At 50.7% G+C, this 21918-nt stretch overlaps 1 protein-coding gene across 1 annotated transcript in view; it reads right to left on the bottom strand.

The window, feature by feature from the left end:
* Positions 1-17202: 17202 nt before the first annotated feature.
* Positions 17203-21918, bottom strand: part of LOC308148680 (myosin-binding protein C, fast-type-like) — a gene marked incomplete at its 5' end in the record, with an annotated part of 17007 nt that continues 12291 nt past the window's right edge. The window contains 5 exon segments of the mRNA XM_080522178.1: positions 17203-17656; positions 18478-18664; positions 19533-19669; positions 20235-20394; positions 20549-20688. Coding sequence (XP_080378304.1) covers positions 17622-17656; positions 18478-18664; positions 19533-19669; positions 20235-20394; positions 20549-20688 — 659 coding nt within the window. The 3' untranslated portion in view covers positions 17203-17621.

The raw sequence follows: 21918 nt of genomic DNA, 5'->3' as shown, positions 1-21918 counted from the left end.
AAGAAGAAGAAGAAGAAGAAGAAGAAGAAGAAGAAGAAGAAGAAGAAGAAGAAGAAGAAGAAGAAGAAGAAGAAGAAGAAGAAGAAGAAGAAGAAGAAGAAGAACTGCAGGAAAATCTCTGGATTTTTTTGTTTTTTTGCATTTTCTCTGGATGAAAAGGAAAATTTTTAATGTTGATTGAACCAAGTGGTTTGTAACCTGTTCAGGGCTTCATCACATCACTCTCCTCCTCCTCCTCCTCCTCCTCCTCTTCCTCCTCCTCCTCCTCCTCCTCTCTGATCTGCCGCCTCGGTCGTCGTGGTTACTCCGGGAGGTGAGCTCCGTCTGGAGGTCAAGGCTGGGATTGTGAAGGTCAGAGCTCTCTCTCTCTCTCTCTTCTCTCTCTCTCTCTCTCTCTCTCTCCCTCTCCCTCTCCCTCTCCCTCTCCCTCTCTCTCTCTCTCTCTCTCTCCCTCTCTCTCTCCCTCTCTCCCTCGCCCCCTGATCAGTGGTGATACAGTTGTAAAGTGTAACCTTGGAGACGGGGCTAATCATCCATCCCCCCCCCCCCTCACTGTCAACAGGCTATTTGGGCATTTCATTGGGGTTTACAGTATTTCCTCAATCACACCCCCCCCCCCTCCCCCCCCCCCCTCCTCCCTCCTCCCTCCCCCCCTCCCCCTCCCCCCCCCCCTCCCTCCCCCTCCTCTCTTTGTTTGTCCTGTGGAGGACGTTTGTTTTCTGCGGGGTCCGAGGGGAATCGACATGGAGAGATGAGTTATTGATCGAAAGCAGCTTGCAGGGGAGCGGTAATGCGACTCGGGGGGGGGGGGGGGGGGGGGGGGGTGAGGGGGGTGGAAGACGGGATGACAACGTACAACCTATGACACATCCTGGCTCACTGTATGGAGGCGGCGTTCCCACGCAGGCCGTGTAACATATGTGCAACACGCCGTCGCATGCACGGCGTGACTAACGTCGTCGTGGAACGTGAACAATAAATAAATAAATAAATAAGTGAGAGATTTGCGTCACTGCGGTGGGGGGGGGGGGGTGGGGGGGAGGGGTCGAGCCGGGCTGAACATAAAAATGCTAATTGTCTTAAATCCGATTTACCAGATTACATCACGTCAGTATTTTAACTTTTAAACCAGCTCCAATTCACTTTCATCCATTTTTGAACAAGTAGAGTTTTAAAAACGGTTCCAGGTGGTATAAACTGAAGGCAGCAGCAAAAGAAAGCACGTGTATTTGTAATTTGACACCAGCGTCGTCTGCCTCACTGCTGATATTCAGTGTCATAATGCTGTAGAACTTAACTATTTACAGTAAAGACTTACTTTCTTAATTCTATGACGTATTAAGACAGTTTGAATAAATACAACTATGTTTTATTATAATGCAAATAATGAATTATGTTTAATTTTGTGGTTTTTTACTTTAAGATGTTTATTTTGATGTTTTTTGATGTTTTACCTTGCCGACATATCTCCTTGCTGATTTGTCAGTCGACTACATAAAAAACATTTATAGGTTCGAAATTGCTTCAATTAAGAATTTATTTTCCTTTGTATTAATGCCGTGATCAAAATATACATAAGTAGCATGAATGTGACGAGATAAATTTGACATCAGACTAGAAACACGTGGAGACAATAAACAGATGTTTTGCAACCGACCAGTGGAGATTTTGGGAAAAAAAACTCTTTCTTTCTTTCCATTCGTCAATATTTTCTTGTATTTTGCTCGTTTTATTCTCCGACGCTACGTTGAAGAGGAGCTACAATTTTACAGGTTCAAAAACAAACGAGCCTCGTGACGTCACAGAAACAGGAAGCAACTCCTGTCATGCGTCGTTATTTCTTGCAGGATTCCGATTGGCTCCCCGGCCTTTCTGCTTCTCGCTACGCTGCCACCTACAGGCTTGGGGTGCACACAGCAGCTTTGTTTTTCCTACAGCGTCGCCGAAACAGGAGTTTTTATTAACTGGTGTCACGGATTAGATAAGAGTTGTACTTGAACCTGCTTTACTAATTCTAACATTTGTTGTTACGCGACGTCCTGCCATATTCGTGTTTGACAAGCACAATCACAAACAGACTAATGTTTTCCAGTTAAATATCTTCTCTAACGCTCACGGAGACGACCGGACCGGGGTTGTTGAGGCGTCGATCCGGCAAACAGGAGTTTAGAGAAATAGTAACAGAGCTTCTCTTTACTGGAGGCACGGCGGCAGATAATGCAAAACTGTTGATAGTTGAATTATTCTATATAACAACAATAGAAGTGTTTTCGTTCCCCCACCGACTGATGATAATCGGTGAAAACCACGGCGAGGCCGTGAGCCGTTAGCTTGGCGGCGGCGGCGTCCGCGTCTCCCGTGGCGGGACGGAAATCCCGGAGGCGTGGCGGCGGCGGCGGCGGGTTCAGATGCCGGTCAACCTGAAAACAAGGCCGCTTACTTCCATCACGAGAGGCGACGCACAGGAGGAAACCGTTTTTTCCACATGACGGCGACGCGTCTGAAACGCGCCGCTAGACACGCCGCAGTGTAATGACAAACACACACACGCACGCACACACACGCACACACCGCGCGCGTGACACACATAGTCAGCAGGTATAACTAAAGCCGTTTGCAGCTGGATGGAGCAGAGAACACGGCGTCCCAGGAGAAGGTTTAAAAAAACCTCCAGCAAACACGACAAGATGCAATTTGTCGGCAGGATCCACCGAGGGACGGCGTTTCACGGCACGACGATCCATGAAGGGACGTCTGCGTTTTTTTTCTTCCCCCCCGAGAGCTAGCATATGTTGTGTGAGACGGCCGGTGGAGGCGTCGATACCGCCATCAGTCCACCAGCCAACGGGCGAGAAGCAGATCTGGAAGGAGGCGTCGCTTAAGTCTATGCTCCTCCGAGCCGGGGTTTTACAATTGCCACTCTCTGGGGCTCCTAAAACGCCGCTTAGCGAGGACGAGCGGCTAACGGCGTAGCGAGGACGAGCGGCTAGCGGCGTAGCGAGGACGAGCGGCTAGCGGCGTAGCGAGGACGAGCGGCTACGGCGTAGCGAGGACGAGCGGCTAACGGCGTAGCGAGGACGAGCGGCTAGCGGCGTAGCGAGGACGACGCGGCTAACAGCGTAGCGAAGACGAGCGGCTAGCAGCGTAGCGAGAACGAGCGGCCAGCAGGTAGCGAGGACGAGCGGCTAACAGCGTAGCGAGGAAGAGCGGCTAGCAGGGTAGCGAGGACGAGCGGCAAACAGCGTAGCGAGGAAGAGCGGCTAGCAGCGTAGCGAGGACGAGCGACTAACAGCGTAGCGAGGACGAGCGGCTAACAGCGTAGCGAGGATGAGCGGCTAACAGCGTAGCGAGGACAAGCGGCTAGCAGCGTAGCGAGGAAGAGCGGCTAGCAGGGTAGCGAGGACGAGCGGCTAACGGCGTAGCTGAGGACGAGCGGCTAATGGCGTTAGCGAGGACGAGCGACTAACGGCGTAGCGAGGACGAGCGACTAACAGCGTAGCGAGACGAGCGGCTAGCAGCGTAGTGAGGAAGAGCGGCTAGCAGCGTAGCGAGGACGAGCGGCTAACAGCGTGGCGAGGACGAGCGGCTAACAGCGTGGCGAGGACGAGCGGCTAGCAGCGTGGCGAGGACGAGCGGCTAACAGCGTAGCGAGGACGAGCGGGGCGTCTCACATGTTGGGCGTCTCACATGTTGGGCGTCTCACATGGCGGGTGTCTCACATGGTGGGCGTCTCACATGGCGGGTGTCCTCACATGGCGGGTGTCTCACATGGCGGGTGTCTCACATGGTGGGTGTCTCACATGGTGGGGTGTCTCACATGGCGGGTGTCTCACATGGCGGGCGTCTCACATGGCGGGCGTCTCACATGGTGGGGTGTCTCACATGGCGGGTGTCTCACATGGTGGGGTGTCTCACATGGTGGGCGTCTCACATGGCGGGCGTCTCACATGGTGGGGTTGTCTCACATGGCGGGTGTCTCACATGGCGGGCGTCTCACATGGCGGGCGTCTCACATGGTGGGGTGTCTCACATGGCGGGTGTCTCACCATGGTGGGGTGTCTCACATGGTGGGCGTCTCACATGGCGGGCGTCTCACATGGTGGGTGTCTCACATGGCGGGTGTCTCACATGGTGGGGTGTCCTCACATGGCGGGTGTCTCACATGGCGGGGTGTCTCACATGGTGGGCGTCTCACATGGCGGGCGTCTCACATGGTGGGTGTCTCACATGGCGGGTGTCTCACATGGTGGGGTGTCTCACATGGTGGGCGTCTCACATGGCGGGGTGTCTCACAATGGCGGGTTGTCTCACATGGTGGGCGTCTCACATGGCGGGCGTCTCACATGGCGGGTGTCTCACATGGCGGGCGTCTCACATGGTGGGGTGTCTCACATGGCGGGCGTCTCACATGGCGGCGTCTCACATGGCGGGCGTCTCAAGTGAAAGTGTTCATTGTCAGCGTGGGGGGCTTCATAATTAAAGGCCATTAGCTTGCGTCCATCGCCGCGGGGCGAGCGACTCTCTCACTGTGTATTTACATAAGCAGATTCAGCCGTCCGTGTGGTCGCTCACCGCCGCCGCCGCCGCCGCCCGCCGCCGCCGCTCACACCCTGATGCTGCAGCGCTTAACGATTCAAGCATTTGCAGTAATGACTTGAGTCAAGGAGGCAATGGTCTCTCTCTCTCTCTCTCTCTCTCTCTCTCTCTCCTCTCTCTCTCTCTCTCTCTCTCTCTCTCTCTCTCTCTCTCTCTCTCTCTCTCTCTCTCTCTCTCTCTCTCTCTCTCTCTCTCTCTCTCTCTCTCCTCTCTCACTCTCTCTCTCTCTCTCTCTCTCTCTCCTGCTCTCTCTCTCTCTCTCTCTCTCCACTGACAGCCACTGCAGAAACGTCCATTTTTGAGCTCACCCAGAACGGAGAGCCGTCGTTCCTACGTGGAGAAGAGCGCCAGCCTTATTTACTCCACCTCATTTACTCCACCACCCGGTTTATGGAGTCGACGGCCGTTTCTCTCCGCCACGCCTCCAAGTCACCGGGCGTCACCAGCTTCTGAGTGGAACCTCACCTGTGAACACTCACCTACAAGCCTCACCTGTGAACCTCACCAACGAACCTCACCCTTGTGAACCTCACCTGTGAACCTCACCTGTGAACCTCACCTGTGAACCTCACCAACGAACCTCACCTGTGAACCTCACCAACGAACCTCACCTGTGAACCTCACCTGTGAACCTCACCTGTGAACCTCACCAACGAACCTCACCTGTGAACCTCCACCTATGAACCTCACCTGTGAACCTCACCTGTGAACCCTCACTCAACGAACCTCACCTGTGAACCTCACCAGTGAACCTCACCTGTGAACCTCACCTGTGAACCTCACCTGTGAACCTCACCAAAGAACCTCACCTGCGAACCTCACCTACAAACCTCAACCTGTGAACCTCACCTGTGAACCTCACCACGAACCTCACCTGTGAACCTCACCTATGAACCCTCACCTGTGAACCTCACCAACGAACCTCACCTGTGAACCTCACCAACGACCTCACCTGTGAACCTCACCAACGAACCTCACCTGTGAACCTCACCTGTGAACCTCACCTGTGAACCTCACCAACGAACCTCACCTGTGAACCTCACCTATGAACCTCACCTGTGAACCTCACCTGTGAACCTCACCTGTGAACCTCACCAACGAACCTCACCTGTGAACCTCACCAACGAACCTCACCTGTGAACCTCACCTGTGAACCTCACCTGTGAACCTCACCAACGAACCTCACCTGTGAACCTCACCTATGAACCTCACCTGTGACCTCACCAACGAACCTCACCTGTGAACCTCACCAACGAACCTCACCTGTGAACCTCACCTGTGAACCTCGAATTTACGTGGATCCGCAAAAAACATGCGAACATTTGAAATGAGGTTAAACCTGAAGACTCACGGTTTGTTTTCACAAACGTACAGAAATTCAGGTTGAGAAACACTTCATTACATTTTCAGCAGTTTTTGAACAAGTTTGGCTCTTTTAAAGCAGTTTTCTTCTCATTTTAAGATTTTTTTTTTTTTTCCTTTAGCAATTCTAGTTGTTTTTGGGGAGGAGTTTTCAGCTGTTTTAGCATTTTTAGCTCTTTTTCCAACACTTAAGATTCCTTTGAAAATGAATGGTGTGTGTGTGTGTGTGTGTGTGTGTGTGTGTGTGTGTGTGTGTGTGTGTGTGTGTGTGTGTGTGTGTGTGTGTGTGTGTGTGTGTGTGTGTGTGTGTGCGTCAAAGGCAAAACCCCACTAAAACGTAGATTGAGGTATATTTTCATGGAGCCGCAGGCTGCAGGTCCCTTTATAGAGCATCTTCCTCCCACTGAATGACTGAACTTAAAGAGTGAATCAGTCCAGTACTTGTAACTAACTACTCACTGTACTCGGACATTACTTCTCAGTTACTCGGACCGCGGCTTGCAAATGAGACGGCATTATTTATAGCGCGGTGCGACGGCGGCGTCCTCGCCATTAGACTGATAATGAGTCACTGGGATATTGATGGACGCTCGTCTATATTGGTATTCACCGAGGAGGCCGGTGCCACTTCTCCGGTTGCCGTGGATACCGCGTCGCCTGCTAAATGACCCAATAATAATAATGATAACAATGACAGCACTGTGTGGAGATTGAGTCTTAAAACCACGGGGAGACGGACGGCGGCCGGAGCCGCGGAGTAATGAGGACGGGGGGGGGAGAGACGCCAGGGACGAGAGGGGGATGAATGTGAGAGGAAGGGAGGGAGGGAGGGAGGGGGGGGGGAGGGAGGGGGGGGTGAGAGAGGGGAAGCGGGGGGTGTTGTGTCAGAGGTTTGCAGCGGGGGGGTGGGGGGGGGGGTGTAAGAACGGAAGAACACACAATCGATGATCAGTGAAGTAGCATTAGCATTGTTCACACATCCCCTGCCTCACCCCCCCTCACACCCCCCCCCCCACTCCCCCCCACCCACCACCACCCCTCTTCCTCTTGCGGCCTCCCTTTCTTTCTTGCTGCAGCGTTGCCATAGCGACCGAGAAATGTGGGAATACCTCTGTCCTTCAGAGAGAGTGAGCGAAAGAGAGAGAGAGAGAGAGGGGGGGAGGGGGGAGAGGGGGGGGATGGACGAGAGGAAGGAAGTGAGGTGGGACAGGAGGGGCATGTTTGTAAACACTCGTCTCTCTGCAAACATCGGCCGGAACATTATGACCACCGACGGTCACGTGACCTGGTCGTCTCATTATTTGGCAGCAAGAACAAGATTCAGGGTCTGAGTAGTGAGAATTAGTGAGATTTAGTGAGATCTCGTGAGATTTTGTGAGATTTTGTGAGATTTCGTGAGATCTAGTGAGATTTCGTGAGATCTAGTGGGATTTCGTGAGATTTCGTGAGATTTCGTGAGATCTAGTGAGAGTGTGAGATTTCATGAGATCTAGTGAGATTTTGTGAGATTTCGGGAAATCTAGTGAGATTTCGTGAGATTTCGTGATATTTAGTGAGATTTCGTGAGATCTAGTGACATTTCGTGAGATTTCGTGAGATCTAGTGAGATTTCGTGAGATTTAGTAACATTTCGTGAGATTTCGTGAGATTTTGTGAGATTTTGTGAGATCTAGTGAGATTTCATGAAATCTAGTGAGATTTCGTGAGATCTAGTGAGATTGTGAGATTTCGTGAGATCTAGTGAGATTTTGTGAGATTTCGGGAAATCTAGTGAGATTTCGTGAGATTTCGTGATATTTAGTGAGATTTCGTGAGATCTAGTGACATTTTGTGAGATTTAGTGACATTTCGTGAGATTTCGTGAGATCTCGTGAGATTTTGTGAGATTTTGTGAGATCTAGTGAGATTTCATGAAATCTAGTGAGATTTCGTGAGATCTAGTGAGATTGTGAGATTTCGTGAGATCTAGTGAGATTTTGTGAGATTTCGGGAAATCTAGTGAGATTTCGTGAGATTTCGTGATATTTAGTGAGATTTCGTGAGATCTAGTGACATTTTGTGAGATTTAGTGACATTTCGTGAGATTTCGTGAGATCTCGTGAGATTTTGTGAGATTTTGTGAGATCTAGTGAGATTTCATGAAATCTAGTGAGATTTCGTGAGATCTAGTGAGATTGTGAGATTTCGTGAGATCTAGTGAGATTTTGTGAGATTTCGGGAAATCTAGTGAGATTTCGTGAGATTTCGTGATATTTAGTGAGATTTCGTGAGATCTAGTGACATTTCGTGAGATTTAGTGACATTTCGTGAGATCTCGTGAGATCTAGTGAGATTTCGTGAGATCTAGTGAGATTTCGTGACATTTCGTGACATTTCGTGATATTTCGTGAGACCTCCACACAAAGCAGAGTCGGGTGGAGAACCCTGGAGGAAGACCTCCATACAAAGCAGGGTGGGGTGGAGAACCCTGGAGGAAGACCTCCATACAAAGCAGGGTGGGGTGGAGAACCCTGGAGGAAGACCTCCATACAAAGCAGGGTGGGGTGGAGAACCCTGGAGGAAGACCTCCATACAAAGCAGGGTGGGGTGGAGAACCCTGGAGGAAGACCTCCATACAAAGCAGGGTGGGGTGGAGAACCCTGGAGGAAGACCTCCATACAAAGCAGGGTGGGGTGGAGAACCCTGGAGGAAGACCTCCATACAAAGCAGGGTGGGGTGGAGAACCCTGGAGGAAGACCTCCGCTCCACCAGCAATAATAAATAATGTAAAGGTTGTTCTCAGGTCGTCAAACTGTGGTTGGACTGATGCTGGACTTGCTTCCAGCTGAAGACGAGGACACCCTGGACAAGTTGGTCCAACACGGGACAAAGACGTCGCGGAATCAATTCCAAGTGGGACTGAATCCATTAGTTTGTCTCGTTCGGTCCCCAGTTCGTCTTTTTGACGTAGTGTTTTTGACGAGAGAACCTGAAGTCCAGCAGAACGTTTCAAGTTTTAGAAGAAATTTGAAGAAGAAAAAAGACACTGGACGTCAAGAGTGTCCTTCAGAAGACGGTTGAATTCTCAACAAGACCACGAGGGAACGAGACGTCTTGATAGCCGTGAGGATCGAGAGCCGAGGTTTAGAATCTGGTAGAACTTAATCCTCATTGTGATAAAAAAGGTATGAGGACATTTGACGACGGTCCACCGTCCGGACGGTCCACCGTCCGGACGGTGGTCCAGCGTCAACGACGTCATGCCGTCTTTCGCATCGTTGCCCGGGCAACACGGCGATGATGCCTTACAGGAATACGGTGGGGTGACCCTACATTCAACGTGTTGCTTGAGAATGGAGGTCGGCCGGCGTCTCGTCCGTCTCGGAGGCCTGGACGTACGGCCAGGAGGCGTCTCTGCAGGACGTCCGTCCTCCGCGCTCACGCTTTTGGCCGACCGGCGTCTCTGGCTGCTCTCTGGTTTGTGAGGCCGCGGTTGCTATGGCAACCCATCCTGACTGGAACAGTCGTGGCGCCTTTTTTGATTTTCATTGCGCCGCATGTTTTCCTCACCTTGTTTACCCTAACCCCCCCCCCCCATCACCCCCCTCCCCCTCCCCCTCCCCCCTCCCCTCCTCCCCCTCCCCACCTCATCATCCACCCGTAGAAGGAGGAGAGCTGGTAAAGCAGCGCTCCTCTTCCTCCCTCCTCTTCCTCCTCCTCTTCCTCCCCCCTCTTCCTCCCTCTCCTCCACGCCCACACTCCCCCCCTCCCCCCCCCCATTCTCCCACGTCGCTCTCACCTTCCTGCCAACCTGCCGCAAAGATCCTCCTCAAATTCTTTTTTTTTATTGGCAGCTCGCATTTCCATGGAAACGTCTTGAAACCATGGCAACTGTTTGAACGCAGCCAAACGCTTCGGAAGCTGCTGCACTCGTCCACCTTCACTCTGCCTGCTCTCTCCATCACGCTCTCTGTCCTCTGCTTTCCATCACCACATACCTGCATTAGTATGGCTGTATGGCTGTATGGATGTATGGATGTATGGATGCATGAATGTATGGATGTATGTGCAGAATAATACTTTTTTTTTAATAGAAAAACAAGCTATGCAGTTTCTTTTATAGCTTTTTTATGCACAAATCTATGCATGTGTATATGCTGTTTTAATCTGTGTGTGTGTGTGTGTGTGTGTGTGTGTGTGTGTGTGTGTGTGTGTGTGTGTGTGTGTGTGTGTGTGTGTGTGTGTGTGTGTGTGTGTGTGTGTGTGTGTGTGTGTGTGTGTGTGTGTGTGTGTGTGTGTGTTACTGCACATATGTATTTGTGAGTGTGCTCTACAGTGTGAGGATGCTTCTGATGCACCTTCCTCTGCGTTCTTTATGCATGAATTTTGAGCTTTGATGGGTTTTGTCCACGTGGCAGCGTGAGCCGATTGTCTTGTGTGTGTGTGTGTGTGTGTGTGTGTGTGTGTGTGTGTGTGTGTGTGTGTGTGTGTGTGTGTGTGTGTGTGTGTGTGTGTGTGTGTGTGTTGTATCCTGCCGTCCTTGCTCGCTCACTGCAAGAACCTAACATGATTATGGACGAGTGCCGATTGCCTAAGCCTCTCCACCTCCCTCCCCCCTCCCTCTCTCCCTCTCTCCCTCCCTCCCTCCCCTCCTCCCCTCCCTCCCTCTTACCTTGAGCTTGTCCTCTCAAGTGTTTCAGCCTGTCAGTCAGACGTTGACTCCTCCTCCTCCCCCGGGACGCAGCCTGATGATGTGAACCGGAGGGAAAGTGAGTCCAGTCCAGTGGAGTCCAGTCCAGTGGACGAGTCCAGTCCAGTCGAGTCCAGTCCAGTGGACGACTCCAGTCCAGTGGACAAGTCCAGTCCAGTGGAGTCCAGTCCAGTGGACGAGTCCAGTCCAGTGGAGTCCAGTCCAGTGGACAAGTCCAGTCCAGTCCAGTCCAGTCCAGTGGACGAGTCCAGTCCAGTGGAGTCCAGTCCAGTGGACGAGTCCAGTCCAGTGGACAAGTCCAGTCCAGTCGAGTCCAGTCCAGTGGACAAGTCCAGTCCAGTGGACAAGTCCAGTCCAGTCCAGTCCAGTCCAGTGGTTGAGTCCAGTCCAGTGGAGTCCAGTCCAGTGGATGAGGCAGTCCAGTGGACAAGTCCAGTCCAGTCGAGTCCAGTCCAGTGGACGAGTCCAGTCCAGTGGACGAGTCCAGTTCAGTGGACAAGTCCAGTCCAGTCTAGTCCAGTCCAGTGGTTGAGTCCAGTCCAGTTGAGTCCAGTCCAGTGGATGAGTCGAGTCCAGTCCAGTGGAGTCCAGTCCAGTGGACAAGTCAAGTCCAGTCCAGAACTTCTGTTGTGTTCTGGTTGTTCGTTCACACGACGACTTCGCCACTGAAAACACAACTGTTTTTGGAAACAATGGAGCCTTTAAACACAAAAAACAAAAACAAAAACGCTCCGGCTCCGTCGCCATGGAGACGGACGAACACGAGGCTTTCTGGGTGAAACTTTCCTGGAACGACAATGTAAAAACAAAAGAATTGTCACTTGACCTAAACGTTGTTGACGAAGGTCTTCAGCAGGATGATGCGTCTGAGCATCCCATAATAGTCACAACTCACTCCTGGACTGTTTCTTCTTCTCTGATTGGTCGTTAGTAAAGGTCTGCGAGTTGTTCAGGGGAATGTTAATGCTCACTTCACCGCGCTGATGCACATCAACGCATCCACACCACTGACCGTCTAACAAACATGTTTCCTTTGTTCTGTTTCATTAAACTTTGTTTTTTTGAACATAAACAATGTCTCTGTACAGAGTATATTCTGGATTGTTATCACGGTGACTGTCAAAATAAAAGCCCCCATGTCCCAGGACAACATGACAGAGGAACCGTCGTTCTGATTGTCTCTACTGAGCATGTGCAGAAGTTAACAGGACCGTCGTGGAGTCAGAGCATTTCTTTAAAGTGGCGTTTTGTCCCGTTTCCATGGAGACGGAGTCAGAATGCTCGTGAAAAGTTGCGTTCTCAATCGTTTCCACGGAGAGGAAGTCAGAGAATTTATTTTCTTCCATTTCCACAGAGTGTTTTCAAAAAGTTGTGTTTTCAGTGGCTCCGATCGCCGTTGTTGTGTAAACTGACACCTAAACACCGCGATAGTTTAGCGTTTTCACTGGAGAACATTGTGTAAACGGCTGTTTTGTTTCTCCTCCACTGACACGCCGTGACGACCGGCAGCTATTAAAAGTTGTTTATTTTTACTTTTTGTTGAGGAACACATCAGAGTGGTTTCCTTTGAGGGGCTTTGAAGGCGACGGAGACGCGAAGATGTACCGAGACGCGAGCAACTCCTCTTTTGTGTGACTTCTCTCTCTCTGTGCCAAAACCCGGGATGAGAACGAGAGGAAGAGCCGTAACTGTGAAATCTAATCTGTCCTATTTTAGACGGTTCGGTAATAATTTATATCTCAGCACAGCTGCGATGCGTCAGTGTTCTTTGATTTTTTATCACAAGGATCTAATTGTAAGGCCGCGGTCATACAAGAACAAGGAAACTAATAACGTCACCCAAAACATGAAACAGGGGCCGATACCATCGCTTTCTGTGGGAGGGAGGGAGGGAGGGAGGGAGGGAGAGAGGGGGAGGGGGGAGGGAGGGGGGCGGGAGGGAGGGGATGAGGGAGGGAGGGAGGGAAGGAGGGAGGGAGGGGATGAGGGAGTGAAAGAGGGAGAGAGGGGGGAGGGAGAGTCAGAATTTTGAGTTCAAAGTCAGAATTTTGTGTTCAAAGTCAGAACTCTGAGTTCAAAGTCAGAATTCTGAGTTCAAAGTCAGAACTCTGAGTTCAAAGTCAGAATTCTGAGTTCAAAGTCAGAACAGTGGCCCTCATCCTCTTCCGTACCGCCGCCTCCACACCGATTAGAAGAATAAAAATTAAAGAGGAAAACTTCAGGGATAAATGTAAATAAAATATTTTAGCACATAACCCCGACACGTCAATGACCAAACTTCATCTCTGCCGCTAGAAACAAACCGCACAACCAACGAGACGTTACAGATTCTAAGAATATAATATTTGAGCAAAAGCCTAAAAAAGAGGTTTTAATTGAAGTGTTTAAAAACACACCTCAGTACTATGTCCGCAGCATTAATCTTCACTTTACTAGAATCATGAACATCTCAGTGTTTTGTTCATCTCGTCTTCTTTTCCCCTTCTGCCCCTGAGCGCTAAAGAACATTTCTCTCTGCTTGCACTTTTCCGGCCCTGGATTTCTTTCAAAAAAAAAAAAAAAAAAAGTAGCTTTTTTTGTGCAAGTAAAGTAAAATTAGCGTAATTGTTTTAATGAAAAGGCCTTGGGGCAGATTTTTCTCTTCTCACCGCGATAGCAGACGACTCCACTCACCTGAAGCACACGGCCTCGTCTAACAGCAGGGAGGCAGCGAGAAGGCAAAAAGCACCGCAGCAGCAGAAAATATAACAAATACTACAGAGGAGACAAAGCAAAAACAATACCCTAAAATAATAACAGATGAAAGCTCCGCCAGACAAGATCGTATTCCCTAAAACCTGCTGAGGATTTGTTCAGTGGGGAAAAAAATTAAACGATTATAGTCCCACGAAATGAGTAAAAGGTCTATTCAGCTATCAGAGCCCTTTGAAGACGGGTGAGGACGGGTGAGGACGGGTGAGGACGGGTGAGGACGGCTGAAGACGGGTGAGGACGAATGAGGACGAGTGAAGACGAGTTAATTTCTTTAATTTTTTGATATTACGTTCATATTTACATACGACCTGAACATGATAAATACACAAGTCAAGTCACGAGTTTTTCTTGGAAGCTCAAATTCCAAGTCTTTAATTTGTTTTGTCCTTCTAAAACTTTTCTTTTCCCAAAATGTAACTTTTCTTAAACAAATATGGAAAAATAGTGTTTCTCTTGAAACGTTGAGAAAAACGGAGGCTCACACTATAAATATATGAAAAGTTCAAAGTGTTTTTTTTCTCTTTCATGTCATTTGATCCATTTGATCTGATGATATCTAGTTTGTCCAGCAGGTTTTCCTCTGACGATCAATAACTTCAAATCCATCCCGGATTCTTCCAGCAGGTTTTCGAGGAGTTTGGTTGTCGAGGAAACCCAGAGTGCAGAAGAGAAATAAAAAAAATAATACAACGGAGGCGTCATTATATACGTTTATTTCCCATCTGACCTCAGAACGTCGGGGGAAGAAGTAGAGGGTTGTAACTTCCCCCGTGACTTCACAACGTCCAGCAGGGAAGAAATGAACAAAACACTCAAATAAAGTGAAATAGAGCCCAGAAACCCACAAAATGATTTCAGTGGAGATGAAAATTTACAGCGCTTGACTTTATTTATTTCATGTTTTTGTTGTTTTTACATACGGGAGCATTTGGCTTTGCTGATTCTTAGTTGTTGTTTCAAACCCATGTACATTTGTAGTTTTTGCTGCACAGCGACTGTCCAGGAGTCTTTACAAACCAATAAGCACCATTTTTATTGCATAATTAAATATTGATGACTCTGACTACAACTATACTTAATCCCCACACTGCTGATGTTTGGTGAATAAACAAGCTGCAGCTCGTTGCTCTGATCTAATCTGGATTAGAGGAGGAAGATGCTCTATAATCTGATGTTAGAGGAGGAAGATGCTCTATAATATAATGTTAGAGGAGGAAGATGCTCTATAATCTGGATTAGAGGAGGAAGATGCTCTATAATCTGATGTTAGAGGACGATGCTCTATAATCTGATGTTAGAGGAGGAAGATGCTCTATAATCTGGTGTTAGATGAAGATGCTCTATAATCTGGTGTTAGGGGAGGAAGATGCTCTATAATCTGGATTATAGGAGGGCGATGCTCTATAATCTGATGTTAGGGGAGGAAGATGCTCTATAATCTAGATTAGAGGAGGAAGATGCTCTATAATCTGATGTTAGAGGAGGAATGTGCTCTATAATCTGGATTAGAGGAGGAAGGTGCTCTATAATCTGATGTTAGAGGAGGAAGATGCTCTATAATCTGATGTTAAGAGGAGGACGATGCTCTATAATCTGATGTTAGAGGAGGAAGATGCTCTATAATCTGGATATAGGAGGCGATGCTCTATAATCTGATGTAGAGGAGGAAGATGCTCTATACTCTGGATTGGAGGAGGAAGATGCTCTATAATCTGATGTTAGAGGAGGAATATGCTCTATAATCTGGATTAGAGGAGAAGGTGCTCTATAATCTGATGTTAGAGGAGGAAGATGCTCTATAATCTGATGTTAGAGGAGGAGATGCTCTATAATCTGGTGTTGGAGGAGGAAGAGGCGGCGGCCGTCTTTCTGAGGCCCGAGACGCTCGGCGCTCATTACATGGGTCAGGAGCTGGGGGGGGCGGCGCCCTTTAATCAATGGACGCCATGACAGCGGGTTCAAGTCAACACTGCTGCTCAGCAGAGCGTACAATCACTTTCCCTCCAGTGTCTCTCTCTCTCTCTCTCCCTCTCCCTCTCCCTCTCTCTCGCCCTCTCTCCCCCTCTCTCTCTCTCTCTGGCTGTGATTTCATGTATAATTACTTGTATAATCATACTTCCTTCCACACCAGTTTCAGGAGGTCTGTTTCCGTCTCCTCGGTATCTCTTGCTTCTCTCTTTTCCTTGAATTGCCCCCCCTCCCCCCCCCCCCAACCCCCCCCAATCCCCCCAACCCCCCCCTTCACCGGGTGCCGCCACTCGTCTTGTCACTTCCCTTTGTCTCGTCTCCGTCTGAGGCGGTCGCCCGTCCTCGTGCTGGGAGAAACGGCGGCGGCGGCGACACGTTTGACTCTACGGGAGACGTGAGGAATCTGAGGATCCGGAGGTTTGTCCCCGTCTCTCGCCCCGTTTTCTTCTGGTTCCAGTTCCCGACTCGAAGCTCGGCGGCGAGACGCTACGTGTCCGTGGCGGCTCGCCGCCGCCGCCGGTAGAGACGACGGGTTTGATTCCCCTCCGTTCTAAACCCCCTTCCTTCACGTGTCAACCAGCAGGGATCACGACGTCCATCGCGGGTTGCCGTGACGACCAGGACTCCCCGCCGAGCCGCGTGCTCGTCGGACGGTATGGCCACGTGAAGCTCGGTGCCGCAGTGCAGGTCTGCCTTGCCGCCAGTCGTGGCCCAGATCCAGGTACCAGGAGGATTTGTTCTGGACGCGTTCCGCCCTCACCCCCTTCAACCCGGCGAGGAGGCGCCGAGCGTTCCGGCGTTCCAGGAGTCGGGATTAGGAGTCTCACTGGGTTTGGTTTATTTGAGGTGGGGGGGGGGGGATGTGGTTTGTACTTCATAACCTGCCAGCTCTGGACTCAAACCAGAGACCTGGGCCCCGGTCAGTCCAGGTCTCTGTCCCTGCTTCCTCACGCCCTCTGCTGGACAGTCACCAGACCAGAACCGGAGGACGGCGGGACGGGAGACCCGGCGAGTCAGAACCCCCGTGATCGGCCCCGTCGCTCGTCCTCCTCCTTCCTCTGTGTGAGAGAGAGAGAGAGCGGGAGGGAGGGGGGGGGCCACCTGGGACGCCCGGCCCGGGCTGCGGCGCATCGGCGAGGCTTTAATACTGGCGTGCGAGACGATCGGCGGCGGCGGCGGCGGCGGCGGCGTCTCCCAGCAGAGACGATCGGCGCCGTGTTTGTTTTGCGGGGTGTGTAAATTAGCGGTAATTCGTTTGCTCAGTAATGACGTGGGAGAGCTAATTAGGCCAGTGTTGATGGGCGCATTAATTAGTCTCCAGCGTGCGATGCTAATGAGACCCTGATCCGGGGCGGCCGCGTGCGCGTGCGCGTGCACCGTGCACCGTGTTACACCGTGTATCTGCAAAGGCCGACCGCTATAGGTCACGCCATGAGGGTTGTAGTAGGAGAGCGTGTGGGAGGGAGTAAATAGAGTGAGTCAACAGTGTGTGTGTGCGTGTGTGTGTGTGTGTGTGTGTGTGTGTGTGTGTGCGTGTGTGTGAGGAAAGCAGCTATATATGTATATATGAACCTCTTTAATCCTGGTTACTCCATGATGTCTGTGATGCCTGGCTGAGTATCGATCCTCCATTGAACCGTCGCACGGGCCAAGACATCGCACACAGACCTGTGTGTGTGTGTGTGTGTGTGTGTGTGTGTGTGTGTGTGCAGTCAGTCGCCCTGCGGTAGTCTCGGCGCCGCAGCCGCATCACCATCGTAAATTCATAGCGGCGGCGGCGGCGGCGGCCTATAAAAACGTCCGGGACACAAAACAGACAACACAGAGAGCCGTAATGGATGAAAGGCTGTTTTATAAGTGTGTTCAGTGACAGGTCCACTTCACAGCGAAGACGGATCCGTGTGTGTGTGTGTGTGTGTGTGTGTGTGTGTGTGTGTGTGTGTGTGTGTGTGTGTGTGTGTGTGTGTGTGTGTGTGTGTGTGTGTGTGTGTGTGTGTGTGTGTGTGTGTGTGTGTGTGTGTGTGTGCAGGGCAGCACTACTACTCTCCCGCCAGGCTCCTCCGAGGCGGGAGGTGACGAGGTGGGAGAATTAATGGCGTAACACTGATGTGGCGTTCATCATCGTAGCAGCATTGAAAGGCAAGTGCATGTAAAAGGGGGGGGTGGGGGCAGGGGGGGGGCGGGGCTTAAGATCTGTTCTCATCGTAATTTATTCAGGACGACATGATTCCCGTTCCGACTCTGCCGTCGCTCATTTCTTCTCCTCCTCGCCTTCTTTGGGAGGAACTGTGGACGGAGGGACGAGAAGGGAAAAGACGTTTAGCAAAGTGGCGACGCGACGAGGCGCCAACGTTTAAAGCGGAGTTTATTAGTCATCTGTCTGATGACAAACTGAACAAGGAAGATTTTAACTTTGTTATGAAGGATATTAAGTATTAAAAAAAAACCTTATGGAAACACTTATTTTCAGTTTGTCTCTCGGAGACGTTTTCAAAATGTTGCCACGCAAAACTTTTCACAAAAACGGAGCATTTTCACTCAAAATGTTGTCATATGAGCGGGACTTGACTACTAAATACTGTCTGTCTTCTGTGTTCGTTACCGAGTCATTTGGGTTTGTTTTTTTTCAGGGATGTTTATTAGAGTAATACCAGGGATGACCTGTGGCGGCAGTGTTCAGCTCACGTTGCGACCAGATAAAGGAACAAAGAAATCTGCGAAAACTCAAAATCCGACCAAGTTCGTGAGTCAAAGTGTCTCATTCCACTTGATTTGAGTTAAATTCACCTAAAAACTGAAGTTTTCGTCAAACTGGAGGGACGATGACGGTTTATTTTACGTTTCGGAAATTGGCGCTTGTATGAGGAAGTCTTGGTTTTAATCTGAGACGTCGAGTGTGAAAGTGAAACTCGAAATAATTTTACATCTCAATATTCTGATTCCAAGAAATTTCCCCGAGACACGTGTCACTGGTTCCGTCTTATTTGACGGTAAAAGTAGCGACGTGTAGTTTTGAGAGTTTCTTCCAGTGAAGACGACTTGAAGGAGGGACGGTAAGGCGGTAAGGCGGTAAGGCAGTAAGGCAGTAAGGCGTGGTGTTTCCGTACCGTGGATCTCCAGCTTGCACTCCACCACGTCCTCCCCCAGAGAGTTGACGGCCCGGCAGGAGTACCGCCCGCCGTCGAACAGACCCGCCTTGCGGATGTTCAGCGTCAGAACGCCCTGGTTGTTCAGCATCAGGAACTTGGGGTCTTCGCCGATCACCATGTTGTTCTTCAGCCACATGATCTTCGGCTGTGGGAGGAAAGAGGGAGGGGGGGGGAGGGGTTAGGTCAACGCTTCTACTTGGCAACTCTTCACCGGTTTGGTGGGACGGAAACAAAAAGAAGAAGAAGAAGACTCCTCCGACTCTCCACTGTTGTTGCAAAACAAAGTTATTTGAATTTTGAATCTCCAGCCGAGGAAGTCGGGGGAATCCTTCTCCTTCGTGGGCCATTGTGGGCGGAGCCTATGTGTGACGTCACGAGTTGTGCAGATCTCGATCTGTTGTGTTTATATCGGCTTGTTTCCTCTTAAATATCCAAGTTTTTACAGTGTTTTGAAGTTATAGTCGGCGTTTTATGAGCCTTGATGAAAGATTGAGCCTGGAAGAGACCAGAGAGGAGGAAAGGAGCACGGGTGGCGGGAGCCGCTAGCTCGCGCCGCTAGCGGCTAGCGGGAAAACTGGCGGCCGCTGAGGCGAGGAGACGAGGACGAATGGAGGACGAAGCGTCTTCTGCTTCCTCAAACATGTTCCAGACGGGGTCACCGATGGCAGAACCACCTTCTGTGTCTTCTTCATCAATCACTGGGTTTGAAATGACCATGATGATGAAATATGGTTCAATTCAGCCTCTTCGTGGTCAAAACTCTGATCCTCCATAATGTAAACACAACTTGGGCGTGTGCACAACTCGTGATGTCACTCTGTTATTGTCAGAAGCTCCGCCCAGCAGAGGAAATGGCACCGTTTATCAGCTATTTTCTCGCAGATTGTCGTGTTTTAACATTTTACCTTCAGCCAGTTAGCAGGAAAACGTTCTAGAAGAGACACCAGAGAGTTTTGGACGTGGAAGTTTCATTTCACTAGGACTACAAGGTAGTACTTGGACTCCACACACACCTTGGGGTTTCCGCGTACGGCGCAGCTGATGGCGGTGGTGTAGCCTGCAGTCACACTCCGGTTCAACAGGGGAGCGATGAACTTCGGGGAGCTGCTCATGTCCTGTTCCGGGTAGGGTGGAGGGTTGTACATCAAACCTGTGGAGATTTTGGATAAAAAACAAATCATAATAAAAACATCATGACGAGAACAAATGAAATGAAGGTACATTTTTATCTAATAAATATTTTTTAATTGATGTGGTTTTCAAGGGAAAATGCAAAAAATGTTTGTATTTGAGACAACTGTTTCTCTGAGCCACAGAAAAAGACACTTTTCGGAAATGGCTCGCAATCAAAGGTGGAGCTTTTTGAAAACGACTCCAACTCCGTGGAAACGGGTGAAAATGCAGCTTTAAGTCAAGTCCTGGAATTCAACCTGGAGCCTCTTGATTAAAACTTCAATTTAAGGCTCAATCACAAGACTTACGTATAAAGATTTTTTCTGAAGAAGCCACGTACAACAGGGGTGAACGTTGTCGTTCAATGGAATTGTGACTTTACTGCGATCAACAAGTGTCGAGACCCGTTGAGGTGGAAATGCGTTTTAGAAAAGTTTTGAAAACGATTTCTGTTCACACGGAAACGGAGCGGGTCAAAGATGACGTCGTCGGCCTGCAGGACCACTAGTGGGCGCCGCTGCCGCTGCTGCTGATGCGCCTACCTGTTTTACTGATGACGGCGGTGTTCTTGCTGATGCCGGAGAACTCGCTGAGGCCGCAGATGTTCTGGCTGAACACTCGGAAGAAATACTCGTTCCCCATGACGAGGTCGGACACGGTGCAGCTGGGCCGGCGGCTGTGCTCGAACACCGTGAACCACTCCTGGACGGGACGGAGCGAGAGACACAGTCAAGACGGACAGACGGACGCCGAGGCCCACATGAAGCCTCCGACACGTGACGGTCAATCGGCACCGAGGTCCAACATCCCGTCCACGGAATTGATGGGAAAACGGAAAACACACTTTGACGCTGACCTTCGTCTTCTTGTCCGCCTTCTGGACGATGTAGCCGATGATCTCGGCGTTGCCGTCGTCTTTGGGCGGCTTCCACTCCACCGCGGCGTTGAAGCCCCACACGTCCGTGACGCGGACGTCGGTGGGGGGACCGGGCTTGTCTGGTGGGGACGGGGGGGGGGACACAAGAGACACGGCGTGGGACTTCGGGCGGAATCGAGACCAAGGGCCAATCCCAATTCTACCCCTTAGCCCCACCCCTTACCCCTTCCCCTTTGAATTGCGCGTTCACGAGAGTCCGAGGGGTGTCCCATTTCACTACTGCGCAAAGGCGGAGGGGGTGAGGCGAAGGGCTATTCACCCCTCGAAACGGAGCGTTTCCAGATCCACACTTTAAACAGAGGGGTAGGAGGACACGGCGCCGAAGGACTCGCATTTCACATCTATACGCTTCTAAAGTTCTATAAACCTGTTGTGTTTTATACGAGGAAGAGCGGCAGTAGCGCCACCTTGATGTGGAAACAAAGCAGCCAAGCTGCTGCAACACGTTGAATTTGGGACGGCGGGACGACGCTCCGGATGGAAAATCAACTAACATCCGCGGCTCAGCGCTGCTGATGTAATGGCGCCGTATTATGATGTCATAACCGTGAGACGGAACGAGAGGGGCGGGGCTGAGCAGAGGGAGAGGAGTGTCCCAAATCTAAGGGCTGAAACTTTTACCCCTTTGCCTTTGCCCTCGTTTTGGAGGTGGAGGTGGAGGCGGAGGGCTAAGGGGTAGGGGTAGGGGGTAGGGGTACAAAATTGAATTGGGATTGGGCCCAAGTCTGCGACGCTCGAGTGACTCTCCTCCGGCCCTTGATGTAAATCCAGACAGGAGCGTTTGAGAGGCAGGAGGAAGGTACAAACACATCTGGAGGAGGGGAACTCCCGCAGAGAGGATGAGAAAAGAAAATCAGCGGTGAAGATTTGACAGATTTGACAGATTGGACAGATTGGACAGATTGGACAGATTGGACAGATTGGACAGATCAGATCAGCAGGAACACGAGAGAGAGAGGAAGGATGTGTGGTGTTCGTCATCGGTCCGTCGGCGCAGGAAGACGGTACAACGCTCATATGTTTGTCATTAATCTGGCGCTTCCTCTGCAGAACTCGCTCTAATCCCTCGCCGTCAGGCGTCAGGCGTCGGCCCGACCGGAGCCTCTTATTAGCTCCACCTCCTCATCCCGGCGAGTGACAGAGTCGCCCCTGATCCGACTCTACGCGCAAATAATCTCGGGCGGAACCCCTCGGAATAATCCGCCCAGATTCCCCGACCCGGGGAGACTCAGCCGTAAGCTTGAGCAGCGAGGCGGCGGCGGCGGCGGCGGCGCAGGAGCCGGGATTAC

The sequence above is a fragment of the Blennius ocellaris genome, assembly GCF_963422515.1.
Source record: "Blennius ocellaris genome assembly, contig: SCAFFOLD_179, whole genome shotgun sequence".
Lineage (NCBI taxonomy): Eukaryota > Metazoa > Chordata > Actinopteri > Blenniiformes > Blenniidae > Blennius > Blennius ocellaris.
The sequence above is the reverse complement of the archived record's forward strand: the minus strand, read 5'-3'. Positions and strand labels throughout refer to the sequence as shown.